At 49.8% G+C, this 17,751-nt stretch overlaps 1 protein-coding gene and 1 non-coding gene across 3 annotated transcripts; one reads left to right on the top strand and one right to left on the bottom strand.

Moving 5' to 3' along the window:
• Positions 1–3,025: 3,025 nt before the first annotated feature.
• LOC136321656 (U6 spliceosomal RNA) lies at positions 3,026–3,129 on the top strand. The gene has a single exon (XR_010728799.1). It is a non-coding gene; the product is annotated as a U6 spliceosomal RNA (small nuclear RNA).
• A 334-nt stretch (positions 3,130–3,463) lies between these two features.
• Positions 3,464–16,163, bottom strand: SLC25A23 (solute carrier family 25 member 23). Of its 2 annotated transcripts, XR_010731146.1 has the most exons (11): positions 15,782–16,162; positions 14,536–14,662; positions 13,883–13,970; positions 13,482–13,593; positions 12,114–12,272; positions 11,876–12,028; positions 11,589–11,696; positions 9,960–10,127; positions 6,767–6,917; positions 5,502–5,560; positions 5,241–5,378 (listed from the first exon to the last, which is right to left on the bottom strand). XR_010731146.1 is itself a non-coding variant. In XM_066274379.1 (10 exons), the coding sequence occupies exons 1-10, from the start codon at positions 15,935–15,937 to the stop codon at positions 5,194–5,196; spliced, it is 1,407 nt and encodes a 468-aa protein (XP_066130476.1). In that variant the 5' UTR covers positions 15,938–16,163; the 3' UTR covers positions 3,464–5,193. The 2 variants fall into 2 exon arrangements, 1 of the variants encoding a protein (XP_066130476.1); XM_066274379.1 differs by lacking the exon at positions 5,502–5,560 and having other exon boundaries at positions 3,464–5,378; positions 15,782–16,163.
• Positions 16,164–17,751: the final 1,588 nt, after the last annotated feature.

The raw sequence follows: 17,751 nt of genomic DNA, 5'->3' as shown, positions 1-17,751 counted from the left end.
TTGCAATGAAGCAATGGCCCAGATGGGCAGAACATCACCCCCTAGTAGGCATGCTGGGTGGATCCCGGTCAGGCGCATGCAGGAGTCTGTCTGACTGCCTTCCCGCTTCTCACTTCGGGGGAAAAAAAAGTCACCCTCTTGAGGTGTTCTCTGACCACCCTATTTAACATTTAATTAATTAATTAACTAATTTAAAGATTTTAAAAGAGGAAAGAGAGAGAAGCATCAGCTCTTAGTTGCTTCTCATGTGTGCCTTGACCAGGCAAGCCTGGGGTTTCAAACTGGCAACCTCAGCATTCTAGGTCCATGCTTTATCCACTGCTCCACCACAGATCAGACCCTATTTAACATTTAAATATACCCTGCAATATTTCTTTTCTTCCTTCCGGCTTTCATTTTTGTCCATAGCACCTTTGTTTTATACACTGCTACATATTTATTCACTTATGCTGTTTATTGTTTTTCTTCTTCCTATAGGAATGCAAGGTCAATGAGAACAAAATTTTTTGTCTCTTTCATTCACTTCTGTATCCCATGCCCAGAACTTGATCTGGCCCAAAGTAAAGGAATGAGATAACACATTAAAGGGCTTAGCACAGAGCTAGGATACATAGTGCTTACTCAATAAATGTAAGTTGTTTTCCTTTTTAAAAAAACATGTCAGTGGACACACCCTTTATTTTGTAGGTGGGAAAACTGAGGCTTAGAAAGAGAAAAGAATGTCCTGGCTGGATAGCTTGGTTATTTGGAGCATTGTCCTGAAGCACAGAGGTTGCTGGTTTGATTCCTGGTCAAGGCACATATAGGAACAGCTTGATGTTCCTGTCTCTCTATCTCTCTCCCTTCCTCTCTCTCTAAAATCAATAAAATAAACATTAAATAAAGAAAAAAAAAGAAAGAGAAAAGAAGCTTGTTTGGTGTCACACTGCATGTCAATTGCAGAGCCTCCTAAATTCCAGCCATAGTGTCATGGGATATAAGAATGCAGACAAGCCTGACCAGGTGGTGGTGCAGTAGATAGAGTGTAGGACTGGGACGTGGAGGACCCAGGTTTGAAACCCTGAGGTCACTGGCTTGAGCGCAGGCTTATCTGGTTTGAGCAAGACTCATCCCCTTGAGCCCAAAGTTGCTGGCTTGAGCAGGCTGGCTTGGTCTGCTGTAGCCCCCTGGTCAAGGCACATATGAGAAAGCAATCAATGAACAACTAAGGTGCTGCAACATGGAATTGATGCTTCTCATCTCTCTCCCTTCCTGTCTGTCTGTCTCTAACTGTCCCTCTCTTTGTCTCTCTCTGTTTCTGTCACAAAAAAAGAAAAAAAAAAGAGAGAATGCCGACAAAAGCCTGCGGTTCCAGGGTGTTTTGTGTGTGTGTGTGTGTGTGTGTGTGTGTGTGTGTGTGTGTATGTGTGTGTGATACAGAGAGAGAGAGAGAGAGAGAGAGAGAGAGAGAGAGAGAGAGAGAGAGGAGAGAGGCAGGGACAGATAGGAGGGAGAAAGATGAGAAGTTATTCATTTTTTGTTGCTGTACTTTAGTTTTTCATTGATTACTTTCTCATATGTGCTTTGACCAGAGGCACTACAGCAGAGTGAGTGACCCCTTGCTCAAGCCAGTGACCTTGGGCTCAAGCCAGTGACGTTTGGGTTCAAGTCAGCAACCATGGGGTCATGTCTGTGATCCCACGCTCAAGCCGGTGACCTCGGGGTTCAGCGCAGGCTCACAAGCTTGAGCAAGGGGTTACTGGCTTGGATGGAGCCCCCCAGTCAATCGGGAGCTCCTGGTCAAGGGAGAAAGCAATCAATGAACAACTAAGGCGTCGCAACTATGAGTTAATGCTTATCATCTCTCTCCCTTCCTGTGTGTCTGTCTGTCTTGCTCTCTTAAAAAAATGTAGACAAGAAAATGGATGTTAACTGGTCTAGTTAAATAAACTTAAAATGCTAACACTTGATGCCAGCAAGGTGGTAAATGCTAATTCTTTGTTGGTAGCTATATATATTACATAATAATTTTTCATGTGGCACAACCCTGAGATAGCAACATCCTTTGACCCACTCCTGGAAATTGATGCTAAGAACATAATTCAGTGAAAGTACAAAATAATTAGCAAGACTTGATACCTTACTTGAGTGTGTGAAAAATCCTATCCATGAACATGCACATCAGTGAGCTACATAACAAATTATCTCCCCCTGCCCCATCCACACACCATTACAGCAGCTTAAAATGCAAAGAAGATGGTAACTTCAGTGTTTCTTATTATCTAATGTTGTAAGTGATATACCAGCACTTCTGTATTCTCTGGGTCATACAGACTCACCTTGGTACAATGAGAGGGGGATTACACAAGAATGTGAATACTAGAGGCAGAAGCCTTTGGGAGACATCTTGGAGGGTGACTGTCACAGTCCACTCAGGACAAAGTTTGGACATGTAAAGACAGGCAGAAAATAGAGTGATGGGTCTACAAGCTAAGGAACACCAAGGATTTCTGGCAATCACCAGAAGCTGGGTGAGGCAAAGAAGGACCCCTAGAGTTGTCAGAGAGAGCATGAGCATGCCAACACCTTGAATTTGGACTTCTTCCCTCTGGAACTGTGAGAGAATAAATTTCTGTTGTTTTATTCGTAGTAGCCAAAATGTGGGAATAATCTAAGTGTCTACTGATGGATGAATGGATAAACATAATGTGGACTATCCATATAATGAAATATTACTCAGCCTTCAAAAAGGAAGCAAATTCTGATACCTGTTTCAATATAGATAAACTCTGAGGTCATTATGCTCAGTGAAATAACAGACAAAAACAAATACTGTATAATTCCTCTCATAGGAGGTCCCTAGAAGAATCAAATTCACAGACAGAAAGTAGATGGTGGGAACCAGGGGCTGGGGGAGGGGAAGAGGAAGTTAGTGTTTAATGGGGACAGCTTGGGAAGATGAGAGAGTTCTGGAGATGGATGATGTTGCATAACGGGGTCACTATATTTCATTCCACTGAAATGTACATTTGGAAAGGATTAAATGGTGTTTGCTTCAGTAGCACACATACTAAAATTGCAGTGATACAGAGATTAGCATGGCCCCTGCTCAAGGATGATAGGCAAATTCATGAAGTGTTCCATATATTTTTTTAAAAAATGATTACAATCTTAATTTTTGTTACATGTATTTTACCAGAATAAAAATACATCAATCTAAAATTTGTTGTTTTAGACTGTACTTGTGGCAACAGCCCCAGAAATGAATACACTTATGTAATTAGAAACAATATGGAAAAAATTAGAAGGGCTCCTGACTATGAACTTCTCCTTGCCCCCACTTACAGATGTGGAGGCTGAGGCTCAAAGAGGGAGTCATTTCTTGCTCTCCTCCAACTGTGAGTAAAGGTCCATGTCCCTTCCCTGTGGGTATTTTGAGGGTGTCCTACATCCAACCACCCCTTTCAGTAAAAACCACAATAAAAGAGCTTAGAAAATGTATTTCTTTTGTTCTTTTTCTTTGAAATAACACACACAGGCAGGGAGGTGGGGCAGAGTATATAGATAGGGAGAAGTGGAAGCCCTGGGGGGGGGTGCGCCACCCCCCACAAACATCCCAGTTCCTTCTGTGGTCTTTGATGGGTTTCTCCAAGGACTTGGGAGGAGCGGAGGGGGTGTCCCCCAGTTATCCTAAGTTCAGAATGCAACTGTAAAGTGCAGAATGGATCGGAGGGTGTTGGGGCTTGGGTTAGTCTTGAGGGTAGGAGGTTGAGAGGATGTCTGCTCCTCTTAATAGAAAAATAGACATGGAATGAGTTCTGGGGATTGATTCACTTTACATAACTGATGCTTCGGTTTAGGAATGGTGGTCTATGTAGACTTGCTCTGGGCTTCCACCTCAGAAGCCTGAGGAGAGGCTGGTAGTGCTGGGGCTGGGGGAGGTGCCCTTAATGTGTTCCCAACCTCAGATAGCTTCATTGCCAGCCTCCAAGAAAGAGCAGCTAGATTCTTCAGAGGAACCCAGGCTCTGGGCTTTATCAGCTTATAAGGTGGGGAGTGGAAGACACTGAACAGGGGTGGGGTAAACATTGGAAGGAGCAGTGTCCCTATAGGGCCCAAAGGTCTGGCCATGCTAGGGAAATAGGGGGAGTATCCAGTGTCTGTGCAAGGAATGAGAGCGGCATCTAGTCATATCAGGACACTGAACAAGTCCCATGGGTTTTTTGGGGCCAGGAGGCCAGGACCTGGGGTTCCCCATAGGCTCTCAGGTTCATGTTGTGGCAAGGAAGATCTCTGGGCTCTCTCATGTGTGTCTGGGACAGGGGACATATGGGGTGCAGAATGCTGGGATCAGTCTACTGGGATCTAGACATGGGATCTGAGCCATTGGGAGCCAGTGTCTCTGAGGATTCAGGTCAGAATCCAGGGGCTGAGGGTTAGGATCCTATGCCTGGAACTGTCAGGGTCTGTGTTCTGTGGGTGGTTTCAGTATCCAGGGCCTACAGTGAAGGGATTGGGGAGCCACTGGGACCCACTCCCTCTGGTACTGGGCTCTCATGATTGTGGTTTTGGGAGCCAGGATCCAGTATTTCTGGGCTTGGGGATCTGGAATCCAGTAGGTTGGGGGTTGAGGGTATAGTAGTTGAAATGTAGGGATCTGGCAGTTGAAGCAGAGGAATCTTGGACCCAGTGTTGAGTTAAAGAAATTCAGGAATCCAGTGGCTGGGAAGAGGGATCTGGGATCCAGTAGTGGGGGCTCCAGGATCTGGGCATTGCACTATCAGGAGTTGGTTGTTGAGGTGTCTCTTGATAAACAGAATCCAGTGGCCAGGCTTGGAAATCCAGGGCTTGAAGCATGGATGTCTGGGATCTGCATGGGGTTTGGGATCTGGGATCTAGGTCTTTAGATATGAGGATATGTGCTCCTGTGGTTGGGGTTTCAGGATTCATTAGCTAAATCATTGGGGATCCAGTGGTTAAGACATGGAGGTCCAAGACCCAGTGTGTGTGGGGGGAGGTAGAGGAAACAGGGAAACATGGGATCCAGTAGCTGGGACATGGGATGTAGGACTCAGGTCATTAAGTATGGGGACCCTGTGGTTTGAGTGGGAGGCACCTGGGATCCATAAACTGGGCTATCAGTCTCTAATGGCTGAGGTGTGGGGGACGTCATGATTGAGGTGAGGGGTTTTAGTGAGGGTGGCTCTTGGTCCCTCACCTGGATGTGACCCCCAGGGCCTGCTTCATGTTCTCGTAGACCACATAGGAGATGCTCACAGCTGGGATAACCTTCATGAAGTTGGGGGCGATGCCCCGGTAGAGGCCCGGTATGCCCTCCTGGGACACGATGTGACGGAGCAGACCCAGCATGGAGAGCTGAGGGGAGCCCTCGATGGAGGCTGGGAGGGAAGGGCCAGGTCAGGCCAAAGGTCCCCTCTCCCTTCACCCTCCCACTCCTCAGGGCTGTGCCAGGTGGTTGATGCAGCCGGAGGGAGAAGGGTTAAACTAACGGCAAGACCTACCACTCAGAGTCAGAACTTCTACTGGCCTTGGAATGGACTGTTCACATTTTCATTTCAATCTAGAGGGCCCAAATTTGGGGACTATTAAAAACAGAGCAGGAGGCCCTGGCCGGTTGGTTCAGTGGTAGAGTGTCGGCCTGGCATGCAGGAGTCCCAGGTTCAATTCCCAGCCAGGGCACACAGGAGAAGCACCCATCTGCTTCTCCACCCTTCCCCCTCTCCTTCCTCTCTGTCTCTCTCTTCTCCTCCCACAGCCAAGGCTCCATTGGAGCAAAGTTGACCGGGGCGCTGAGGACGGCTCCACCTCAGGCACTAGAATGGCTCCTGCCACAATGGAGCAACACCCCAGATGGGTAGAGCATCGCCCCCTGGTGGGCATGTCGGGTGGATCCCGGTTGGGCACATGCAGGAGTCTGTCTGACTGCCTCCCCGTTTCCAACTTCAGAAAAAAACCCCCACAAAAACCCCCCAAAAAAGACCAACCCAAAAACAGAGCAGGTATGAGTGTGTGTAGTGGGAGAGGGCACAGAGGCGTCCTCTTCCTGGAACTCGACCCCACCCTCTTCTCCCAGCTAACTCTTATTCATCCTTGTAACCTCCATTCTACAACCAGCTCTTCAGGGAAGCCCTCCTGGTTACTGCAGTTTAAGTCAGGCTCCTTTTCCATTTTATTAAACCCCAAATTCAGACTCAAATGTGGAATGACTTATTTGGCATCTTTCTTCTTCTCCAGCCTTTGAGCTCTTTGAGGGTAGGGGACCACATCTGTCTTACGTACCGATAACCCCCAGCAAAAATCATAAAATACAAATGCTAAAATTCACTAAAAAATCCTCAAAATAGATTCAAGGGATAGTAGGAAAAGGCAGGGAGAGAACCCGTGGAAGAAAAATACAGAAAAACACAATAAAATAATAACCAGCCTGGCCCTGCCCCTTGACCTCGTTCCTCACCTTCCCCTCACTAACCTAGCCTTGCAAATTAGATCTCAAGTGAAGGTCTACCAAACGGCCTCCCAGCTGATTGCCAGGGCCCTTTCAGCACTTGTTGCATCTGTTCTCCTATGTAAGGCAAAGGGCTCCCATTCCAGTGTCACAAATGGGTACACTGAGGCCCAGAGAAAGCCTGAGACTTGGTCAAGGTCATCCAAATCCAGGAGGATTCCAGCCTGGGGTTCTATCTATCCAGGAGGAAGAGCTGGGAAAGGGGAGGTGGGACCCAAATTGTGAGACCTTTCCTGCCCCGTTCTCCCACCCAGGCCTCACCTTGGGCCTGCATACGGGTCCGGACCAGGGCCAGGGGGTAACTGGCTATCTGGCCACAGGTACTGGAGATGGTGCCACAGGCCAGGAGCACGAGGATGCCTGGGTCAGCCGAGTCGCGGCTGTACTGCTGGAGCCACTGGTTCTTCAGAGTCTGGTAGGGGTAAAGAGGGGGATAGGGTGGGTTGGAGGTGGGTGACACCAGGAGTCTGGCTTCAGAAACCTTTCTGGCTGGGTTCTGCACCCCGTGACAGCTGGTACTAGCTTAGCATTTTATACTCCTAGGTACCACACAAGTACTTTTCCTGCATCCTCTCACTCAGTCCCTACCTCTACCCTGGTATATGGAATGATGGTCCTCCTACTGTCCATGCCCTACCAGGCGTCCCCAAACTACGGCCCACGGGCCGCAATGCGGCCCCCTGAGGCCATTTATCCAGCCCCCACTGCACTTCTGGAAGGGGCACCTCTTTCATTGGTGGTCAGTGAGAGGACCACTGTATTTGGCCGCCCTCCAATGGTCTGAGGGACAGTGAACTGGCCCCCTGTGTAAAAAGTTTGGAGACCCCTGCACCTAGTCCATGGAACATGTGAATATGGAACCTTATGTAGCAAAAGGGGCTTTGCAGATGGGATTAAGTTAAGGACCTTGAGATGGGAGATGATCTTAGACTCTCCAGGTTAGTTCAGGGTCATCACAATGGTCCTTATAAGAGTCAGAAAAGAAGATGTTATGATGGAAGCAGAGGTCAGAGAGAGAGAGAAAGGTTGGAAGATACTATGCTGCTGACTTGAAGATGGAGGATAGGCCCATGGACCAAGGAATGCAGGCGGTTGCTAGAAACTGCATAAGGTAAGGAATCAGATTCTCTCCTTCAGAAGGACCGCAAGCTTGATGTTAGCCCAGTGAGACCCATTTCAGACTTTAGTGCAGTGATGGATTAGTGATGTCTGGCTTGTTATGGAAAGGGTAAATTAGAAGCAAGTATTTTTACCAATATTGCCTTTATAATTGTAAATAAGATTTTCATTGGTCTGGCACAGTATTTGCTAAATATGTGCTTAATGTGTTTTTAAGAGATGTTCTTTCGGAATGAAGTTCTGATGACTAGATAAGTGTGGCCAACATTGGACTAAAAAAAAGTTGTTACTTTTCTGCAGAATTTCTCAGAGCTTTTAAGGGACTAACGTATATTTTGAAACTTCAAGATGGCACAGGGTTTCTCAAACCACTTAGACCTTCAGAGTCCTTTTTTTTTGGTGAAGAATGGATGAAACAAGGTTGTGTCTTACTTTTGCTCACAACTCTCAACGACTTCTCGTTGTACTAGGGATAAACCCAAACTCTTTCTCATTGAGTCCTTGCTGCCTCTTCAGTTCCCTCCAGCCACTCAAGACTTCCACTCTGCCAACAGGCCCAGGTCATTCTGCTTTGGACCCTGGCATTCACTGTGCTCTCTGTCTTGTTCATACATATATCCCTCCCGACATATGGTCAAATCATTGCTGCTTCAAGATCACTTCTTTTTTTTTCTTTTTTTTGTATTTTTCTGAAGTTGGAAATGGGGAGGCAGTCAGACAGACTCCCGCATGCGCCTGACCGGGATCCACCCGGCACGCCCACCAGGGGGTGATGCTCTGCCCATCTGGGGCATCACTCTGTTGCAACCAGAGCCATTCTAGCGCCTGAGGCAGAGGCCACAGAGCCATCTTCAGCTCCCGGGGCCAACTTTGCTCCAATGGAGCCTTGGCTGTGGGAGGTGAAGAGAGAGACAGAGAGGAAGGAGAGGGGGAGGGGTGGAGAAGCAGATGGACGCTTCTCCTGTGTGCCCTGGTCGGGAATCGAACCCAGGACTCCTGCACGCCAGGCCGACGCTCTACCACTGAGCCAACCGGCCAGGGCCCCAAGGTCACTTCTAAGAGACATTCCTAGACCTATCATCCTATCCGCAGTTACTTTTTAAATTTACTTATTTATTTGTTTTTAGAGAGAGAGGAAGGGAGAAGGAGAGAGAGAAAAATATCTATTTGTTGTTCCATTTATTTATACATTTATTGGTTGATTCTTATATGTGCCCTGACTGGGGTTTGAATTCCACAAACTTGGGGTATTGGGGAGACTCTTTAACTAGTTGAGCTACCTGGTTAGGCATTGTTACTTTCAATTACACATCCTGTTTTATTATCTTCTGAGAGTGTATCAGGATCTAAAAGTACTTATTTCCTGGTTGGCTGGCTTCCTAGTTCTTTGAAGTGATATCTAGGAGGGTGAGGACTGTGTTGTTCTCATTTGATGCAGCTGCCAGCCCAGTGCCCAGCACATATAGGTGCTTAAGTGAATGAATGAATGAATAAATGAGTGAATGAATGAATAATAGCCACGTCTTATTTGGCTGCATAGATGCTGGGTGCTGAGAGGGCAGGTATGGATGGCAGATATGAAAGAGATCTTAGATCAGGACCAGCTACATAATTTGTGGGGCTGAGTGAAAAAAATATATATGAAAATATATATGTGAAGTTCCTCTTTCAGTAATTATTAGGAATTTCAAGATGGCAACAGCAGAGATTTGAACCAAGTAAGGGGCCCTTCTGAGTCAGGGCCCATAGCTGTCTGCCCATGAAGCTGACCCTGCCCTGGATACAAAGATTTTGGGGGATGCCTGGAAATATCTGGGGCTGTGCTAACTGGGGAGGACCTGGTGATCCCACCAGGAGAGGGTAAAAGCAATGGACGAGGCTCCTGGAAGAGAAATAGCAAAACTCCCTGTGTTAGCTTTTCCTGATAAAGGCCCCAAGATGCTGAAACAGGGTGTGGATTTTACGGTGACACATGCTGAAATAGGCAGACCCTGAAGAAGACTATGGCCTGGGGATGTAGGCCGGGTCTAACACAAGCTATGGGGCAAAACAGACATCTTTGAAGCTCATCTTCACTTGCTCTCGTGATTCTGTGAGCTGGAGTGGGCCCTTCCTGAGACCCTGGAAAGCTGAACCACAGTGGTAAGTGAAAGAGTGAGGGTATCTAATGCTTGAAAGGGCTCCCCAGGACCCCCAGGTCTGCGGTACTTTTCCGCCCCAGGATTGTTTCCCTTAGCTCTGGAGGTCAACTGAGTCAGCCTCACAGGAAAGGGGAGGCCCATGGGAAGATCCCAGAGGGAATAAGAAAGGAGAGAGGGGCAGGTTGCCCACAGACCTCATAGACAGCCAGGTCGATGCCCGCGTAGGGAATGATGCCCAGCACGTTGGGCAGGTAGCCACGGTAGAAGGCGCGGGGCCCTTCTTGCTCCATGATCCGCCATGCGCAGTCCAACAGCCCCTTGTACTGGCCCGTCCGGCGAAGGGTCAACCGCGTCTTTAGTACCTGGGGAAAGCCCAGTTATCCCTGGAATGCTGCCTCCAGAATCACTACCTCCAGGAATGAAGACACCTAGAAATAGCTATTCCTGAAATGGGTTACCCTGAGAATAAGCAAATTTTAAAAACCCACTTTCTCTAGAATCTTCTGCTTTCCCTAACCTCTATACTTAGGAATGGTTACACCTCTCAGAGTTGCATGTGGCAGCCACTGCTGTCTTCCAGTACCTTGGTCCCTTTTCCCTTAATAATAGAAATCATAAAATTATGTCCCCCAGCCTTTACAAACAAAGACAACATTTTTCAGCTTCCCTAGGTGTGGGGCAATGTGATTAAGTCCTAGCAGAAGAAGAGGTATGTGTGACTTTCAAAAAGCATCCCGGCCCTGGCCGGTTGGCTCAGTGGACAGAGCGTCAGTCCCATGTGCAGATGTCCTGGGTTTGATCCCTGGACAGAGCACACATAAGAAGTGACCATCTGCTTCTCTTACCCTCCCACTGCCCCTTCTCTCTTTCTTTCACTCCTGTAGCCAGTGACTCAATTTGATCGAGCATCAGCCCTGGGTGCTGAGGATAGCTCCTTGGTCTAAGTGCCGGCCACCAATGGGAGCTGCTGGGTGGATCCCGGTCAGGGGGTATGCAGGAGTCTATCTTGCCTCTTCTTATTTAGGAAAAAAAAAAAAAAGCAGAGAGATGGTCTTTTCTTTGTTTATTCTTCTTCTTGGCTGGAATGTAGATGTGATGACCAGAGCACAAAAAGCCATTTTGGTCCACAAGGTGGATGCTACGTGCTCAGGTAGTAGAACAAGAGAGTGGAAGGAACCTGAGTCTCTAACACTCTGAAGACACATACCAGCGCCAAACAGCTCACCTCCAGACTTCACTTATGTGATTGGAGTTCTCCATAATTCAGAATTCTTCCTGATGTACTACACAACCTGAAACCTGGAATGATTTATTTAAAAACAGTTTTTTTGGGTTTTTTTTTTAGATTTTATTTATCTATCTTAGAGAGAGAGAGAGAGAGAAAGGAGGGAGGAGGAGCAGGAAGCATCAACTCCCATATGTGCCTTGGCCAGGGGAAAGCCCAGGGTTTCGAACCAGCGACCTCAGCATTCCAGGTCAACACTTTATCCACTGTGCCACCACAGGTCAGGCTAAAAACAGTTTTACCTAGAAATGATTCCCCTACCTGGAAATCAGCATCCTTAGAAAAGGTATAGCCATAAATGGCTGGCCCCCACAAGGCTGTCTAAACAATTATGACCAACACCACCATCCCCAGAAGTCACATCTCAAAGAGTAGTACCCAGAGAGGCTACACATGAAACAGCACTGCTGTCATAAGCTACAGTCTAAATCAGGGAGAGCCAAAGTTATCATTCCAATGCATATCACACCACAATGTGGAACAGTTGCTTGCCCTCCTACCCTGCAGTGGGACCTTGGTCAGGATCCCTCCTTCTCACCTCCATGGGATAAATGATAGTTTGGGCTGTAGCACCAGCCAAGGATCCAGCCACAAAGCGCTCCTGCACATGAAGTGTCTCCTGCTGCCCCCGAATGGCCCGCTTGATCTGAGGATGGGAAACATGGCAGTGGGTAGGATCTCAGGGGTTGAATTTTCTGTGCACTTGGGCCTCCCCTCTACTATCCTCCTGCCATGGGCATCATCCAGGGGAACAAATGTCTACTCCTTGGGACCTCAAACCAACCCTGTAGATCCTAGCTCATGTCTCCTCACACCTGCCCCCACCTGCTCATAGGCCATGAACTTGATAGCTGACTCAGGTGCAATCTTGAGCACGTTGATCCCATTGCCACGCCACAGGGAACGCAAGCCTCCCTCTTGGATCATGTTCCGTAGCCCCCCCAGAATGTTCAGCTGGTTGGTGTTGGAGGCATGGACCTGGGCAGGGAGACAAGGTGACTTTGGAGTTCCCTCCAAGGGTCTAGGACTAGGCTAGGGTGTGGGTCTCTTTAAGGCCCCCTACCTGCATGAAGACCTTGAGGCGGTCCAGAGGGGCTGTGCCTGTCCTTGACACAGCGCCTGCCACTGCGCCGGCCACCAGCTGCTTCCACCACATGCCAGTCAGCTTCTCTTGCTCCGAGAACTCATCGGGAACAGTGAGGCACTCACCAATGTCCAGGACCTGAGGATGCAGTGGCAGAGAGTTATACGTCAGCTCTAAGTGGGGGTGTCTTCAAGAATCTCCACACAGTCCATCAATGAATCTTGCTTAGAGAGCCCAGAAGATTTTTACCAGATCCCACCAAAGTATCCAAGTCAGTCATCTCCCATGTAAAATCCTAATATTCTTTCTTGGAGACCTCGACCAAATCCCATTAAAGGATCTGCCTTAATTAAAGGATATCTCTGCAAAGTCAATGAGATCCCACTGAAGGATCTCCCATATAAAGATCTGAGAAGGTCATTCCAGGGCCTGACCTGTGGTGGCACAGTGGATAAGGTGTCGACATGGAACGCTGAGGTCACCAGTTTAAAACCCCAGGTTTGCCTGGTCAAGGCACATACGAGAAGCAACTACTGTGAGTTGATACTTCCCATTCCTTCCCCCTACCCCCTTCTCTCTCTCTAAAATCAATAAATAAAATCTTAAAAAACAAAAATCCTTCCAGGGCCACACAGATCCTACAAGGGACCTTCCATGTAAGGAGTCCAGTAGATCCCTCCCAAGGCCTCACCAAATTCCACAAAGATTTCCTCCACAGGACCACCGCTCCTCTAGAGTCATCTTACAGACTTCTCAGCCAAGTCCCTCCATGAATCCCCTCATGAATTTCTGGACCTCCCAAGAAGATCTAACCATATCCCACGAATGCATCCCCTCCAAATGCCATCAGTTCCTACCACAAGCATTGCTCATGAATTCCCACCCAGGAAATGGCAACCTGGAGCACCCCTCCCAAATTCCAGTGGACCCCTTTGGACCCTCCGAAGACAGTCCTATCTTGTCTTTTCAGCAGCAGAATCCTTAATTGAGGCACTTACAAACCAGAAGAGGAGCTGTGTGGGTTGAGGGTGGGAGGCCAGGTGTCCCATCTAATGAACTCTTTCTTCCCTGTGTTCCCAACCCCCACAGCCTGCTCCCAGAGGCTGCACAGCAAGCCTGAAGGACTCCAATCAGATTGCAGAGAACACCTCAAGTGGGTCCTCAGTCCCTCAAGTTCCAAATAGAGGAAAAAGGAGCACAGTGTCATCCCTCAGCTGCTCCCAGAGCCTCCTCCTTCTAGAGCATCCTGTCCCAGCTCTTCTATGCCCTGGGGAGACCAGAGTTAGGCCCTCAGGAAAGAAGGAAGAGGGCTCAGCCACTAGGCTGGGAAAGCCACCCCCACCTCACCGTGGAATGCTTCCAGAAATAGAGCACATCTTCCACATTCTCCAGTGAATGCAACAGGAAGTGGTCACGCCATTCTTGCCAGTCGATGGTCATAGTGCCATCACGGTCCATGCTGAGGGGTGGGATAGAATCAGTGCCTGAGGCTGAGGGTGGTTGGAGTGAGGTTCTGGTTGAATTTGAGGGTAGATCAAGCTTGTCTGCATTGAGAGCTTGCCATTTTACAGCAGGGGAAACTGAGGCTCAAAGAGGTGAAGCAACTGGTCCAAGATGGTCCTTACTCCAAAGCTCAACTTTTCAGTTCCAACCTCCCTCCGGTACTGGGCATAAGGCCCAGAAGCTCGAGGTGGCTAAGGGATCCCGGGAATCAGAGTTACCTAGGATCCTTGATCCTAGCTACTCACCTGTGTAGAATTTTCTCTGCCTGCTCCAGGGAGATAGAAATGCCCAGAGCTCGGAAACTCTGCTGGATCTCAGAGACATCAATGTGACCTGACAACCAAGGTGGGGAAGGGTTTATCTGTGTGTGTGCGGTGCCTTGGACCAAGGAGCAGGATAGCTTGAAACGGGAGTGGTCTAGCAAGACCAGGGGATCCAGAAACCCAGGGTGGGTTTTGTGGCAGGGTTGGAGAATCCCTGACCCATTGGGATCAGAGTAGTTGGAGTGGGCAATGTTGGGGGGTCCTCTGTTCCATGAATGAATGATGGTGTGAATGTAGGGGTAATTATGGGGCTACTACAGCATAGGGGATCAAGAGGTTTATTGGAGACCTAGAAGATGCTATGGGGAGGGGAATCTCTGTCCCATAGGGAATCTAGGAGCAATAAGGGGGATCTTTTTTTCCTTTGAACAATCTAAAGGTAATAATAGGAGTCCCACTCTAGAAAGGAAAGGAGGTAGAATGGGCTGGCTGGGCCCCGAACCACCTAGCTGGGGGTGAGGAGGGTTCCTAAAATAGCCTGTGAGTCATCAGGGAAAAGCAGCCTCTTCCCTCCTCCCAGCATCACCAGTTCTAACCCCATTGGCATCTTGGGGGTAAAGATCCCTAAGCTTTACCATCCTGGTTCCGGTCCAGACTGTGGAACAGAAGCAGCAGGCGTTGTTCCCGCTCCTGCAGGTATTGGGTAAACTCTTCCAGGTCCAGCCCGCCATCTGGGTCAGCACCACCCTCTGGGGAAAAGCCCTGGCAAAGGGGAAGGGACAGAGGAAGCTCTAGGAGGCCGTTCCCTCATTCAGGAGAGGGCACAACAAGCTTATAGTCCAGGAACCCAGGGCCCCCAGCACCTAGAGGGCAGGGACAGGAGAAGTCATCCCCTCCCTCCATCAGTTCACTTCTCAGCAAGATGTCCAAGGCCACATTAGGGCTGTAATGTGGACAGCGGATGCCCAGTTTTCCTGGCCAGCAAATTGAGGTTCTCCAAGGTCAAGTAACTTGTTCAAGGTTACAGAGCTTGGAAGTGGGAGATAGCCTTGGGCTCATGTCTCTGAGAGCCTGTCCTCCCAGCTGTCTCAACAAAAACCTGTCTCTGTGGCAGTTTCAAGGGTTTCCCCTAGAGATAGCTCTCTAATGGAAGATGTGGGGCAATGACAGATCTAATCAGAGCAACTGTGGGGCTTTTCCTTTCCCACCTGGAAAGTGGGAGGCTGGACTGGAGGTGGCAGGATGCTACAGAGCCACCCCAGTGGTATCTGGTGCTACAGGTAGGGGGACACCTGCAAGGGCCCAGGGGCAACTTCATGCTTTGGATAGGTGCACTGTTCATTCTTAGCTGAGGGTGGTCTCATACAGGATTGGGGCAGTCTGGGGTATTGAGCCAGGCCTGGGAAAGGGCAGGAATGTAAACACAGAGCCTGGGGCAGCTGGCTGGGAGGGCAGTGGTGCCCAGAGGAGGGGAAAGAGGAGATTGCTGTCTCTTCGTGGTGGGAGCAGAGTATGTCTTGGGCTGTGCAAAGAGTTCACAGAAGGGTGTGTCAGGGGCAGTGGGCAGGAAAGCAGATTGGACTCTATTCTCAGGCAGACAGCCCCCACCTCCAGGGTATAAGGTGGGGGGCAGGGGATCCCAGCCAAACCACAGGCTCAGGGCCTCCGGAGCCCTGTTTTGAAAGAACTTGTGAGGCTCTGACACGGGTGGACAAGGGGAACGGATCAGAGATGTCCAGGTTGGGCACAGGTGCTGGAGTCCAGCCACAGGCAATCCCTGGCGGCTCCCAGAGCTCCATTCAGGGGCTAGGGTTACCAGGCGCCCGCAGGGCGAGAGGGCAGCTCGCCAGGGCGGGGGCTGGGGTGTCCCTATGGGGGTACCTGTTGGGCGCCTTGGTCCGGGTCGCCCCTGCCCAGCCGGGCCAGTCCCTGGCGCAACTCATGCACGTCCACGCGGCCGTCCTTGTTACTGTCCAGCTCCTCGAAAAGGCGACCCCAGCGCTGCCGCCGCTCCGCGTCCCCCGGACCCCCCCGCATGGCGCCCTCCGGGGGGGGGGAGGGAGGGCCAGCAGTGGCGGCCTCAGCCAGGGCTTCGCCGCTCCCCTCCCCCCCCCCGGGGCCCGGCAGGGCCAGCTCCTCGGGCAACGCTACCGCAGCCTCCGCGCTGCCTGCTTGGCTCTGGCACTTGCTAGAGGCAGTGACTGCTAGCCGTCGCCGCCCGCGTCAGAACTTGCGTCGCCTCCCCCGACAGTCCGGGAGGGGGAGGGAGGGGCTGGGGGCGGAGCTGGGAGTGAGGGATGACTGGGACGCCAGGGTATGGCATAGCCTAGGGAGCATCGGGGTTCATTCTGGGAAGAGGGGCTAGAGAGATCAATGTTCTCAGTTCTGTTTTCAGTGTTCTGCTTCTGCGTGCCTCACTTTACTCTCTGCCCAAGGGGGAAAAGTAGGGAGATGTCAGGAATTAGGTTTCGTAATCTCTTTCCATTGACCTCACCCCCTACTAATACTTTTCAGAAACTAAAGTTCTCATTTTCCCCAGACATACTCAAGAATCAACCCAACGCCATCTAGCCTTCCATCTGCCCGCCCGCTCTCATTCACATTGACCCCTCGGCCACAGAATGAAGAGCAAGACGCGGCTCTCTCTGTTTCTACCTCCCGCCCGTGCGACTTCTTTCCCGGTTTTACTCAGACTAGGAAACGGAAGATCAACACGCGGCGCGGCGGCGAAGTAGGTTTTCCATTGGCCAGAATCACCTGAGCTGTGCCAGCAGATCCCACCCCGCCCACCTACCCTGGGCAGCCTCGGGCTCCACCTCCTTCCGCTCGGCCGGCAGTCTTAAAGGGGCCGCGGCCCCATTCAGACGCCCGGCTGACTGCTCTCTCCAGACCCGCCTGGGGGGAGGGGGGGTCACACTGTACCAGGCGCAGCTGGGGACCCGCACAGGGTAGCCGAGCACAAGAGGCGGGACCCCAGCTTGTCGCTCTTACTGCATCTGCTGAGTATCCCTCCGACTAGTTTCGGGCGCAGTTTCTGGATTCATCATTAGGGGGAGGAGCGCCCAGATCACTAGACAGCGAATAATAATAATAGCTAACACGGATTCAGTGCGTTGTACATGCCAGACCTTTTACTCACCTCTCGTGTCGTCCTCACCAAAACCCTATAAGGTAGGTGAGACTGGCTTTCCCTCTTTCTGGATGAGAAAACAGGAGGCTATGGCGCTTTCTCCAGTCCACATGCCCAGTAAGGGCAAAGCAGGAATTTACCCAGACATGGGATACTTATCCATCACTTATACCCTAAAAGGGATTGATTTCCCCTTAACCATCACACTTCACTCTAGAGTCCCAGGAGGAGGCCGTCTTATTAACGTCATTCTTTATCCAAAGATACAGCCGTGAACACACTTGGTTCCCACTCAGCTTCTGCCAAAACAGGTGTGATCAAACAGGTGCGTACCAGACAAAAATGCCTCTTATAGAGGATCCACTCACAGGTGTTTTTATTTACAGGTGATTCTTGCAGGTGCCCTCCATCATGGGAGATACAGATGTTTTCCCATGGGAATGCCCCAAACAGGTGTTTTCTCACAGCTACATCTCCGACAGGTGGACCTCAATGTACATGATTCTCTGTCCTGCTGCCCCCAGATGTGCTTCAATGTGATTGTGCCTCATACAGATGTTCTCAGGTCTTTCTCTCATTTGAGCTCAATTCTATGCAGATGTTCTTCATACAAGTACATTTCCTTCACTTCACAGTATGCTTCTCAACAGAAATCCACCCAGGAATGCGTTGTACAGCGTTCTCCCACTTCACAGATGTTTTCATTGAGTATACACCCATA

Source organism: Saccopteryx bilineata, chromosome 1 (assembly GCF_036850765.1).
Source record: "Saccopteryx bilineata isolate mSacBil1 chromosome 1, mSacBil1_pri_phased_curated, whole genome shotgun sequence".
In the NCBI taxonomy this organism is placed as follows: domain Eukaryota; kingdom Metazoa; phylum Chordata; class Mammalia; order Chiroptera; family Emballonuridae; genus Saccopteryx; species Saccopteryx bilineata.
Note: the sequence above shows the minus strand (reverse complement) of the source record. Positions and strands in the feature narration are given on the sequence as shown.

Excerpts from the sequence above, each read along its gene's own strand:
- SLC25A23 (XM_066274379.1), bottom strand. The coding sequence starts at position 15,937 with ATGCGGGGGGGTCCGGGGGACGCGGAGCGGCGGCAGCGCTGGGGTCGC. Across the intron at positions 13,594-13,882 it reads GCAGAGAAAATTCTACACAG|CATGGACCGTGATGGCACTA; the intron begins GTGAGTAGCTAG and ends CCCACCCCTCAG. Across the intron at positions 6,918-9,959 it reads TCGACCTGGCTGTCTATGAG|ACTCTGAAGAACCAGTGGCT; the intron begins GTCTGTGGGCAA and ends TACCCCTACCAG.